The sequence below is a fragment of the Erinaceus europaeus genome, chromosome 9 (assembly GCF_950295315.1).
Source record: "Erinaceus europaeus chromosome 9, mEriEur2.1, whole genome shotgun sequence".
NCBI lineage: Eukaryota > Metazoa > Chordata > Mammalia > Eulipotyphla > Erinaceidae > Erinaceus > Erinaceus europaeus.
The window spans coordinates 80,666,765-80,679,648 of record NC_080170.1 but is presented as its reverse complement, the minus strand read 5'-3'; the positions used below and the strand labels follow the sequence as shown (position 1 = coordinate 80,679,648).

The 12,884-nt window shown below is 38.8% G+C and overlaps 2 protein-coding genes across 2 annotated transcripts in view; one reads left to right on the top strand and one right to left on the bottom strand.

Moving 5' to 3' along the window:
• EAF2 (ELL associated factor 2) overlaps positions 1-12,884 on the top strand; it is a 114,088-nt gene that overhangs the window by 36,983 nt on the left and 64,221 nt on the right. The gene's annotated exons all lie outside the window — the stretch shown is intronic.
• Positions 1-12,884, bottom strand: part of IQCB1 (IQ motif containing B1) — a 59,888-nt gene that overhangs the window by 29,003 nt on the left and 18,001 nt on the right. The window contains exons 5-6 of the mRNA XM_060198286.1: positions 12,056-12,149; positions 8,177-8,276 (exon numbers count right to left, since the gene is read on the bottom strand). Of these exons, the coding sequence (XP_060054269.1) occupies positions 8,177-8,276; positions 12,056-12,149 (194 nt within the window). The remainder of the gene's footprint in view (positions 1-8,176; positions 8,277-12,055; positions 12,150-12,884) is intronic.

The window sequence follows — 12,884 nt, the reverse complement described above, 5'->3', positions numbered from 1 at the left end:
TACATCTAATAATATGTTTTAATTTCTCTCCTTATGACTTTTATATATTTATATGTATTTTATACAAGTGTCCCTCCACTATAAAAAAGTAGAACATTCCTTTTTATTTGGTATGATCTGATCCATTATTGTATGACTCTACGAATAGCATTACCATTAATTTACAAAAAGTTTCCCAGTATTTCCAAATTTCCCCCAATCTACCAAATAATACCAAACAGGAATGTTCAACTTTCAGATATGGAAAACCTATACATGTAACTCCTTGAATACATTATAATATTTCTATGAAATGCTATACCATATTCCTTAAAATATAAAAATGAACTAATATAGTTACATATATAACCATCATTTTTTATTTTCCATTCTGTTGTGGAGATTCATTTTCCTTCTGACTGAAGGGCTTCCTTAGATATTTCTTTTTCTATAGATCTACTATTGATTTCTGAAAAAGTATTTCATCTTTGTTTATTTTATTTATTTATTTTTTAAAAGGTTTTACTTATTTATTAATGGGAAATGTAGGAGGAGAGAGAAAGAGCCAGACATTACTCTGGTGCATGTGCTGCCAGGGATTGAACTCAGGACCTCATAGTTAAGAGTCCAATGCTTTATCCACTGTGCTATCTCCCGGACCACCATCTTTGTTTATAAAATACATTTCTTCTATGTTTGGAGTTCTAGTTTGACAGTCATTTTCTTTAGTATTTTAAATGTTTCTCTATTATCTCTTTGTTTTCATTGTTTCTGACAAAGTTGCTGTCATCTTTATCTTCATTCTTCTGAATATGATGTCCTTTTTTTTTTTCTTCTCTTTATTCTTCTTTTTCTAAGTCTTTAAGGCATGTAGTTAGGAATATGTTGTTGAGTTTCCAAATTTGTGACTTTTACTAATTTTCTGTTTGTTGTTAAGTGTTAGCTTTATCCCACTGTGGTCTGGGAAGATGTTTGGGATGATTTCAATGCTCCTGAATTTATAGATACTGTCTTTGTGGCTTCTTCTTCTTCTTCTTTCTTCTTTCTCCTTCTTCCTTCCTCCTTCTCCTTCTTCTTCTTCATTACTGGTTCGAACACTGATTACAGTGTACCTTGGTATAGAATTTTCTTCACTATTTATTGTGTCTGTGGTTTGAGTATGCAAGATCATAGTTTTCATTAAATGTTGAACATTTCAATCACTATTCTTTCAAATATATATATATATATATGTATACATTAATATTTATTTATTTAGTTGTCCTTATTTTTTACTGTTATTATTGTTGTTATTGATGTCGTCGCTGTTGGATAGGAAAGAGAAATGGAGAAAGGAGGGGGAGACAGAGAGGGGGAGAGAAAGATAGACACCAGCAGATCTGGTTCACTACTTGTGAAGCGACTCCCCTGCAGGTGGGGAGCCGGGGACTCGAAACGGAATCCTTATGCCGGACCTTGCACTTTGCGCTGCCTGCGCTTAACCAGCTGCACTACCACCAACTCCCTAAAATACATTTTTTTGACTCAACTACCTCCCATAGGTACTCTGGGAACTCTGATTATACTTATGTGAACCTGTCTGGTGTATTTCTTTTTCTTGGATTCAAATTCTCTGTTTAACTTTGTATAGTTTCTATTGCTATGTCTTCAAGCTTGTAAGAATTTTAAAAGTATTTGTAAGACTTTCCTCACATATGTAAGAAATGTGCTCTATCCAATGAGGCACCACCTAAGCTCCAAACTAATGAAGCATCTAGAAGGTTAACATGTTGTTAATCATACCAAGTATATAAACTTCTTTAGTTTCAAGACACTATTTTTCTTGTGTCTGTGTGTGTGTGTGTGAGAGAGAGAGGAAGAAAAAGAAGAAAGAAGAAGAAAGAAGAAGAAGGAGGAGGAGAAGGAGAAGGAGGAGGAGGAGGAGGGGAAGGGGAAGGGGGAAGGGGAAGGGGGAAGGGGAAGGGAAAGGGGAAGGGGAAGAGGAAAAAGAAGAGGTGCGAAATTCCAATCTGCCACTTATGATGTTCTATTTGTTTCATTTTAAGGGCTCTACTGCTGAACCACCTCCAAGGCTCCCCAGACATTGTAGGGTTCATGTCTAAAAGTTTGGTTTGGGTTTCATTTATCTGAAGTTAACTTTCTGAACACACGGAATATAGCTATAACAACTGCCCTAATGCTCCTGTCTGTTTATTCTAACATGTCAATTTTGATCAAATGTTTCTTTTCATTAAGAGTTCTGTTTCTCTGCTTGCTAGCATAACTACTACATTTTCCCCCCCACAAGGGTTATTATTTGTGGCTTGGTGCCTGCATGACTCTACTGCTCCTCTATTTTATTTTTATTATTTAAAAAAAAATTTTATATTTATTTATTTTCCCTTGTGTTGCCCTTGTTTTTTTATTGTTGTTGTAGTTATTATTGTTGTTAGTGATGTCATCATTGTTAGATGGGACAGAGAGAAATGGAGAGGGGAGGGGAAGAAACAGAGGGGGAAAGATAAGACACCTGCAGAATTGCTTCACGCTTGTGAAGCGACTCCCCTGCAGGTGGGGAGCCAGGGGCTCGAACCAGGATCCTTACACCAGTCCTTGCGCTTCACGCCATGTGCACTTAACCCACTGTGCTACTGCCCGACTCCCTCTTTCTTTTTTCCTTCCTTCCTCCCTTCCTTCCTGTTGTTAAAATTTCTGATGCTCTTGCCGGGCGGGTTGGCTTGCTTCACGGTGGTGAACAGAGACGCGGAGACAACGGCTGAGCAGGGCAGCTGTATTTCTTTATTCAGGAACAACGATTCACAAACTAAGACAAACTAATCACCAAACAGAACTCTGCTGTCTCTTTGCGGCGGCGCAAGCACTCTCTCTTTTACTCTGGAACTCAGGAACCCTCTCCCTTACTCTCGAACTCAGAAACTCTCGCACCCTCGCACTCTCGAACTCCGGAACTCAGGAACTCGGTCACTGGGGAACTCAGGAACTCTCGGACTCCGGAACCCTCTCCCAGGGTCCCTTGGGGCGGGGCCAAGCAGGCCCGCGAAATTAACAGGACTCATCCAATTCTCTTGGAGGGGGAGGGCTAGAACAAGCCAATGTAAAGCATACGACAATTCCCCCTTTTCTTTTTAACTAAATGACTATAGTATCAAGGGTGTGGGGTGAACAGAAACATATATAACCAAAACCAGCATGTTGCCAAGGGAAGGCCTGAGGGGGCCATATCTGAAAAAAAAAACATTTCTTGCCTCTGGGGGGCTACTTGCCTCGAGGGGCATTTGCATGGGGGCGGGGAACGGCCTAGGGTCCCAAAGGCAGCTGGCTGCAACTTACTTACTATGAAGCAAAACTTGTTATTAGCATATCTACTGCACGATCTAACATTTCTAATAGAGAAGGAATTTGAGACTTTTACATATCAACAACGTCTTTTAACCTTTTGTTACACCCATTCAAGATGGAGACACACCCTAGGTGTGGGCCGGAGAGGAAACCTCAGGCATGAGAATAATTAGCATAGCCATTGTGCGATCTACCATTTCTAATAGAGAAGGTAGTGTTTTACATATCAACAAGTCTATTTAACCTTTCGTTTAGACCAACTTAGTTGAAATATATTGATTGTTAACTAATTTTTACCTCAGACTTTAAATGTAAGTTAATTTTTATCTTTATGAGGATTATATTGAAAACCTTTTTCATTTAACTTTGACTAGTAAGAATTTAGCCTTAAAGCTACTGTTTACCGAACTTTAAACATACACATAAACATGGTCATTAATACACAAGGAGAGAAACCTTTGTTACGAAGACATGTCATTTTAAACACGAATTTAAGTCTGTACTGTCTTAGTTGTTGGGGGGGGGGGGTTCACCATCCGGAGGTGGCTTCCCGCGCAGCTCCACTTCTAGGAATTGCAGGTTGCGATCTCTGCACAAATCTCTGCGTACTCCAGCTTGTCTGTCTTCAGACCGGACCGGCGGCTGGAGATCTCGTGTGCCCAGTTTCGGCAGGGAGCCCGGGGGTCCGGGAGGCCCGGGATGGTTCCAGAATTCATAGAAAGAGGGCAGGCAGGCCATCTTTGTAGAAGGCGTGGGCCTAGGTGCCCAGGGGTGGCGGCCATGATGGGCCGCCGCGGCCCTGCCCCATGGCCCTGCCATGTCTGCTGCCCTGTTTGCAGTGGCCGAGCAGCGTGGAGGGATCATGCGTCCAGTGCCCTGCGCCACGCGGTGGAGAGCCGGCTCCTGTGGGCTGGCCTCAGGCTCCAGCATGTTGGCATCGGGCTCCAGCATGTTGGCCTCAGGCTCCAGCATGTTGGCATCGGGCTCCAGCATGTTGGCATCGGGCTCTAGCGTGCTGGCATCGGGCTCTTGCATGGTGGCGTAGGCCTCCTGCGGGCTGCGGGGCTGCGGGGTTGCTGGCGCGGTGCGCGGGGTTGTCTGGGCGCAGCCGGCTGGCTGGCTGTTTGACCAGGTGGAAACAGCAGCTCCGCGCCTTGCCTCCCGCCCGCTGGCTCTTCCCGCTGGCTGTTCTGAGTTCGCTCGAGCGAGTGGAAACCACAGAGTGGTCCAGAGATAAATGTTCCAGAAACAGCAAAACAGTCTCGTGAAGAAAGAGCAGAGGCCTTTGGAGATCTCTTCACAAGCAGAAGAGAAGGCCATCGTGCATAGGTAGCCAAATTGTCTTTACTTATCTGAGAGATGCGCAGGTCAGGTCCACGTGGGCGCCATTTGTTGTTGAAATTTCTGATGCTCTTGCCGGGCGGGTTGGCTTGCTTCACGGTGGTGAACAGAGACGCGGAGACAACGGCTGAGCAGGGCAGCTGTATTTCTTTATTCAGGAACAACGATTCACAAACTAAGACAAACTAATCACCAAACAGAACTCTGCTGTCTCTTTGCGGCGGCGCAAGCACTCTCTCTTTTACTCTGGAACTCAGGAACCCTCTCCCTTACTCTCGAACTCAGAAACTCTCGCACCCTCGCACTCTCGAACTCCGGAACTCAGGAACTCGGTCACTGGGGAACTCAGGAACTCTCGGACTCCGGAACCCTCTCCCAGGGTCCCTTGGGGCGGGGCCAAGCAGGCCCGCGAAATTAACAGGACTCATCCAATTCTCTTGGAGGGGGAGGGCTAGAAAAAGCCAATGTAAAGCATACGACACTTCCTCCCTCCCTTTCTCTCTGTCTTTCTTTCTTTCTCCCTTTCTGAAGCAGACAGAAATAGAGAGGAGTAGAAAAAGGACAAGAAAGAAAGACACCTGCAGCACTGCTCCACCACTCATGATTCTTCTCTGCTACAGGTAGGATTTGGGGGCTTGAACCCATGTTCTTATTCATAGTAAGGTGTGAGCACTGTGAAGTTAACCACCATCTGATCCCATAACTAGTACATATATAATATTATATTGTTGGGAGTTGTATTCCTAAAAATATTTTTTAGTTTTATTCTGTCTATATTGTTTGGTATATTTGTTTTTGCTGTCACTGGGGCATTAGTGATGCAGGTTCTTTTTCAGATAGAAAAACAGGACAGAGACGCTGAGAGAGAGAGAGAGAAGGAAAATTTAGCAAAGCTTTCTCCAATGTAGTAGGGGCTGGAATTGAGTCTAGGTCACATGCATGGCAATGCAGCACACTAGTCAAGTGAGCTATTTTGCCAGTCCTGGTTACAGATTTATTATTATTATTTTTTAATGGAGCTGAGGCCTCAAACATGAGATTTCACCATCCTTGGGCTACTTTTTTTTGTTTGTTTTTATAAAGAAAGACAACAATACCATAGTATTGAAGGTTTCCCAGTACCACTGTACCTCCCATATAGTACGCTGGGGTTCAAATATAGGCCATATGTATGGCAAGGCACATGACCTACTTGGTAATCTGTCTCACTGGTACTGGTTTTAGGTTTTTAAAGATTTAATTCATATAAGAGATAAACAGAGATAGTACTGCTTCAGCATATGCACCATGAGGGATCAAACCCAGGGCCTCACTCATGTATTTATGCTCTGTAGTACCTGTCAAGTAGCTATCATCTCAGTCATCATTGTCTTCCTGAGCCACCTTCCCAACCACTGGCTACTTATTTTTAAATGCTATGTATAATATAGCCAATGATTTCAGCAAACTTGTTTTTAGAGTTAATACTTTTAATAAAAATAATAATCAATGACATTTTCATAATCCAAGTTATCTACTAAGCTGTATTATATTCTGTAGCATAGATATGATTGTGGATCCTATTTGAACACTGTCATTTTTATAGTAAATCAAAGAAATGATGGCTTCATAACAGGAGGAGAATAAATTAAAACATAACATAATGAAATATAATGGCACAAGTAAAATTTACTTTTCCTTCTACAATTAAATCAAGGTATGACTGTTTCAATTGAGCTTTATATAATTTTCTATACCTTATAATAAATATTTCAGGATATAGTTAATTTCAATAACCAAATGTCATTTTCATACTTAGAAATAGTACAGATAACTTTTGATCCTTGTTTTCTCTGATTCTGGATAGCTTCTTTATATGGATGTATTAATCACTACATTACTGAATACTTGAGGAGGTACTGTCTAAAAATTTCTGGTTGTTCTCTTCTCTGGTATTATATCTTGTGGACTCTAAATATTCTGTTTCCTCATGCTTTCAGTTCTATTTCTTCCACTCAATCTGACTAGGGTACTCTTTTCTACATCATAGCCTAGAAACGCTCTCAATGCTTTCAAGTTCAAATAATTGTTAGGTTCACATTGTTCATTCCTTTGCCTATTTTTTTTGTGGTGAAGAGTATAAATCTATCCCTAGTAGTCCATTTTCATCAGATCAAGTAGAAGTGACATCTTAAATTCAATATAAAGGCTTAAATCCATTAGTTTATTAATTAAACCTAGGTCAAAATTCCATTACATCACTTGGAACTATTATGGTTGCTTCCTCTATTTTCTTTGTCTAGAGTTTTGTTTCCCTTAAATTTTTCTCCATAGTCAACAAGAGTGACATAAGTAAAATGTAGCCAGACAAGTTTCATTGGTGTCCTTTGTCTACAGGATAAGAACTTAACATAGCAAACATGGTTTATGACTCAAGTCCTCAGGAATTGTCAGCTATTTCCCCATATCAAACTTTAAATGCCAGCAACAATGAGTTATACCTACTTCTCAGTGTGGTTGTTTTTCATTAAGAGGAGAGAGTCACCATAGCACTGGAGGCTCCCCACATATCATGGCACTACTTGGTATAGGGACTTAAACCTGGATTGTGTGTTTGGAAAGAGGTTCCCTATCCACAGAGATATCTCAACCCAGCTTGTTTCTTATCTCTGTGTTTATGATTGTTATCTCTGTCAAAAATATGGTTTTCTCTTCTTTCTGTCCCTTATTTGCCATCCATAAGGCATCATCTCAGGTGTTACCTTCTCTAAGAAGCCAAACAAGAAGAATCTCTTAATGTATGCATACCTTTAATTTGTAAAGTTAATATACTATAAATGTGTTTCCATGTCAGAACTGAGAGGAGAAGGAAGACAGAAAGGGAGAGAGACACCTGCAGACCTGTGCCACTATTTGTGAAGCTTTCCCCCTGCAGTTGGGGAGTGGGGGCTCAAGCCCACGTCCTTTGTGCATGGTGATATGTGCACTTAACCAGGTATACCACCACCTAGCTCCCGTTGAAGTTTATATTTTAATCACTTTCTTAATTCAATGGCAAACACATAGTTGGCACATAAGAGCTGTTAAATAAATTCATACTGAACTGCAGGAATCAAGTATTTCAACTGTGTATAATGTCATTCCACTTTAATCTGAGAAAACTGCCTAATTTTATGCCCTTTTATAGTGCTTGACACAGTACAGCATTTGTAGCTTATAAATATATACATAATTAATTGCTTTTTAATTGTCATCGTTTCCCCCCCTTCAAATAGAGTAATTTTTTCTTCTATAAACCTTAGATGTGGTCTAAAATTTTCTGATTTAAGATACCAGTCTGGCACTTGGTAGAACTTGGTATCCAGATTTTATGACATTCTATAATTATCTTTTCCTAAGACAATGGTAATAATAGAGTTTTTTAAGTGTCATGTCCAAGTCATAACAAGTAACACATTATGTTAGCACAAATGGAGTCAAATAAGTCATGCTTCTATTCAAAATTAAAAACTGGCATTAATCTGTAAAACCAAGTCACCTTTTAAGCTGCAGAATGTTCTGAAGGGTAGTCATGACTGTAGATCCTATTTGAACACTGTCAGTTTGCAGTAAGTGCAAGAAATGATCACTTTGTAGTACTAAAGAAAGAGGAGGGGTAAAAGATTAAAACAAAGTCTCTGTAATGACACAAATGGAATATACTTGTCCTTTCACAACCAAATCAAAATAAGACCATTTCTTTCAATATTCATTTATTATTATTAAATATGTATTTATTCCCATTTGTTGCACTTTTTTATTGTTGTATTTATTACTGTTCTTGTTATTGATGACATTATTGTTGGATAGGACAGAGGGAAATGGAGAGAGAAGCCAGAGAGGGGAAGAGAGACAGACACCTGCAGACCTGCTTCACCTCTTGTGAAGCGACTTCCCTGCAGGTGGGAAGCTGGGGGCTCGAACCAGGATCCTTATGCTGGTCCTTAAGCTTTGCGCCATGTGCGCTTAACCCACTGTACTACCGCCCAATTCCCCAATTCCCCATAGGACCATTTTCTAATAAGTTTCTTGCTTTCTATGCCTTACAAAAGAAGACTATTTTGGCAGTTTTAATAGTCATTCCAGATTTATGAACTACAAAGAGCAAACCAATCTGTCATCACCCTTTAAACTTAAAATAAAATATAACATGTCTTAATTTTGAATATCTTTGTCTAACATAAGTTTCTGCAAGTAAAATCAAATTTCCTGCAAAGAGGAATGGAAATGACACAAATATTAAGTAGAGTGGATCAATTACTTAAATTTTTTTTAATCTGAGCTGGGTGGTTGCTATACTCAAGGACCTGGGTTCAAGTCCCTCACTCCCCACCTGTAGAGGAAGAAGGTGCACAAGCTGTGAAAAAGTTCTGCAGGTGTCTCTGCTGCAGGCCCCCATATATATTATATAACCTTCCCCTCTCAGTTTTTCTCTGCCTCTATCCAAAATAAAGAAATGTTTAAGAAAAACAACTTAAATCTGGGGGCCTTGTGGTGGCACACCAGGTTAAGTACACATTGTATGAAATGTAAGGACCAGTGCACAGATCCCAGTTCAAGCCCCTGACTCCCCACCTGCAGGGGGTTCATAAGTGGTGAAGCAGGTCTGCAGGTGTCATTCTCTCTCCCTATATTCCCCTTCCCTCTCAATTCTCTCTGACCTATCCAAACAATTGAAAAAAATGGTCACAGGAGCAGTGGGTCTGTAGTGTAGGCACGGAGCCTCAGCAATAATAACCCTGGAGGCAAAAAAAAAAAAAAGTAAATCTTCTATATAATGTATCATATTTACTAATATATTGTCCTAATAATGAAATTATTAGCGATAGTCATTTGTTTCTACTAGTTACTAATTTTTAGTAGCTAGCCATGGAGACTTGGTATTGGATAAACATGTAAGTGTCTTAATTTATTGGATAGAGAAAGAAAGAAATCTAGAAGGGAAGGAAAGCTAGAGATGAAGAGAGACACTTGCACTTTTCACCATCCTTGAAGCTTTATTCCTACAGATGGGGGACAGGTACTTGAACGTGGGTCCCTCTGCATTATAACATGTCTATTCTACCTTGTTGGTCCCCATGATAGGTAAATTATTCTTTTTTTTTTTTTTTACAAAAGCACTGCTCAGCTCGTTTACAGTGGTGCTGGGGATTGAATCTGAGACCTCTACTTTATAATATATAGCATACTGTAAAAGTTCTATCTCTATACTAGGTTTTTACATTTTTCTACAGAGAAACTAAGCACTTCAAAATTTTGGTAAAGTAGTCCCACAAATGGGAACTTCATGGTCTGGCAGGTAGTGCAGTGGCTAGAGCATTGACCTTATAAACATGAGGTCTCAAATTTGATTCCTGGCAATATATATGCTGAAGTGAAGCTTTGGTTCCCTATCTCCCCTTGTTCTCTTTTGTTAATAAAGAAATAAATTCTTAAAATTAAAAATAAAACTGATAACTTCATAATATTTGTTCCATAGTGGGAAAATTAATGTTTAAAGTCTTAAATAGCAAAAAGTATTGGGGCTGGTAGACAGCTTATTGGGCATATGAACACTTAAGACCAGGGCTCTAGTCCCAGCCCACTGTATGTGAGCATGTACATGGGGGAAGAAGCTTCATGAGCAGTGAAACAATGCTGTAATATTTCTCCTTCTTTGTTTCTATCACCCATTTTATCTTTCACTCTCTACCTTAAAAATAGTTGTATGAACTAGTGAGAGAGCTCACTGGGTAGGCTGTATATCATACCATGTGTATGGGTCAGGTTCAAGTCCTTATACCACATGAAAAATACTACTGCACTGGAGGTAATCTTCAGTGTTATGATATATCTAGCCTGTCTCTTTCTTACCTGAATGAAAGATAAATAAATACAAAAATAGTTGTCTTTCAAAAATAGGAAAAGGACTGAGCTGTGAGGTCCAACTTATGTAAGCAATAATTACAAAATATCTGATTATTTAAATATACCTACACAATTGTGAAAGAAAAAATAAAGTAATAAAATTCAGTTCAATTTTTACTTAAATATCAAAGTCCTTCTATAGCCATATTTATCTTAGATTAAAAATCAACAGAGTAAAAATGTCCCAATAATTATTACAAATTACTTTTTCAGTTTTAAGAAAAACATAATACATAGCTAACATATTTATGTTTTTTTTAATATTTATTTTCCCTTTTGTTGTCCTTGTTTTTTTATTGTTGTTGTTGTTATTGATGCTGTCGTTGTTTGATAGGACAGAAATGGAGAGAGGAGGGGAAGACAGAGATGGGGAGAGAAAGAGACACCTGCAGACCTGCTTCACCGCCTGTGAAATGACTCCCCTGCAGGTGGGGAGCTGGGGCTCGAACCGGGAGTCTTACGCCAGTCCTTGTGCTTTGCACCACGTGATTTATATTTCTTAATTAAGTACAGAAACAGTTTATAGTGGCCTATATAACAACTGGTAAATTGTAAAATGTCACTATGTAAAAGCTTATATACTACTACATGAATAGATATGAATAGTTATGAATTAAATTCTGTCTACTATGTAGGAATTTTTTAAAATTAAAAAAAATATTTATTTATTTTTTTTCCATTTTTATGTCCTTGTTTTTTTATTGTTGTTGTGGTTATTATTGTTGTTAGTACTGATATCATCATTGTTAGATAGGACAGAAAGAAATGTAGAGAGCTGGGGAAGATGGAGAGGGGGAGAGAAAGACGCCTGCAGACCTGCTTCACTACCTGTGAAGCGACTCCCCTGCATGTGGAGAGCCGGGGCTGGAAACAGGATCTATACAGGTTCTTGCACTTTGCGCCACGTGCACTTAATCTGCTGCACTACCACCTGACTCCCTATGTAGGAATTTCTACAAGTCTAAAATACAATTGTGATCTTTGAAACTTAAAAATTCCCTAAACTGTTACAATTATCACTAATCTTATCTTAGGTTTGCTAAATAGAAAAAGGTAAAGAGAAAGTAATACTTCAACAATTTTCCCCTTAGCATGACATCCACATTGCTAACACTGGTTATTTAAAGCTGGAATGTCTAAATAGAGAGAGAGGCAGAGACACTTGAGACAGAGACACCTGTACTGCTCATGAGGTATCCCCCCTGCAGGTAGAGGGTTACAAGCATGAGCCCAGGTTCTGGCAAATAGAAATGTATGCATTCCACTAGGTGAACTACCACTTGATATTCAAATGGGGCTTTTTTTTTTTTTTTTTTTTGAGGTAGGGTAGGGTGGTTATTTCAGTGTGGTTTCATTAAACTGAGGCTATCTGTACATTTAATGAGGCTATAATTTTTAGGGAAAAAAATCTGTTAGTAAGTGACTCTACAATGACTATGAGTTATATTGAAATATTGAAAATATCTCTTACCATTTTGGATTAGTTGAGCATGGCCTCCCAGTAACCAGAAGAGAGAGTCAGATACAACTTGGAAAAAGTGTAGTAATTCATCTTTTTCTTCACCCTTAACACATACACAAATCCAATTTACTTTTCTTTAATTGCATTATTATAAGAAGAAGAAGAATGGGAAGAAGGAAGAGAAGGAGAAAGAGGAGAAGGGGAGAAGAAGGAGTCAAGAGAACCTGGTTTCTGGATCTAACTTGACTATGGGCTACATTATCTAGTAACTTTTAGTTTTTTAACCTATAGAACTTAACGTTTATAGGATAGTAACAGCTACTCTATCTACTAGAAATGGTTATTACCCAGAGGCTAAATAAGACAATAAAAAATACAACTTAATATGTTAGAATTTTTCAACACTGGCTATGTTACAGAATCACCTGTGAAGCTTTTAAAGTAAATTCACATACAAATTTTAATCCAAACATACTGAATCTCAATCTCTACTGTAAAGTCTGAAATCTGTATTCACAAAGTTGGGTAGGTGATTTGGTTATGCAGTCAGGGTTGCAAATCAAAGCAATATCAAATAGATGTAAGCACACAGGCATCATCATTATCATCATCATTATATTTTAGCTGTAGCTGATATGGTGAGATTTGAGGACAGAAACTTTTATCATTTAACTTCCCCTTATACCCTCAGTATCTAAAAAAGTTGTAACATAAAATGTTCACTTTTATTATTCATCAGATTTTTCTTGTATGGCCTTTCTGAAAAGTTGTTATAAATTAATCTATATTTAAAAATCTATATTAGAGATATGAGTACAATATATGTAATAAACAGATT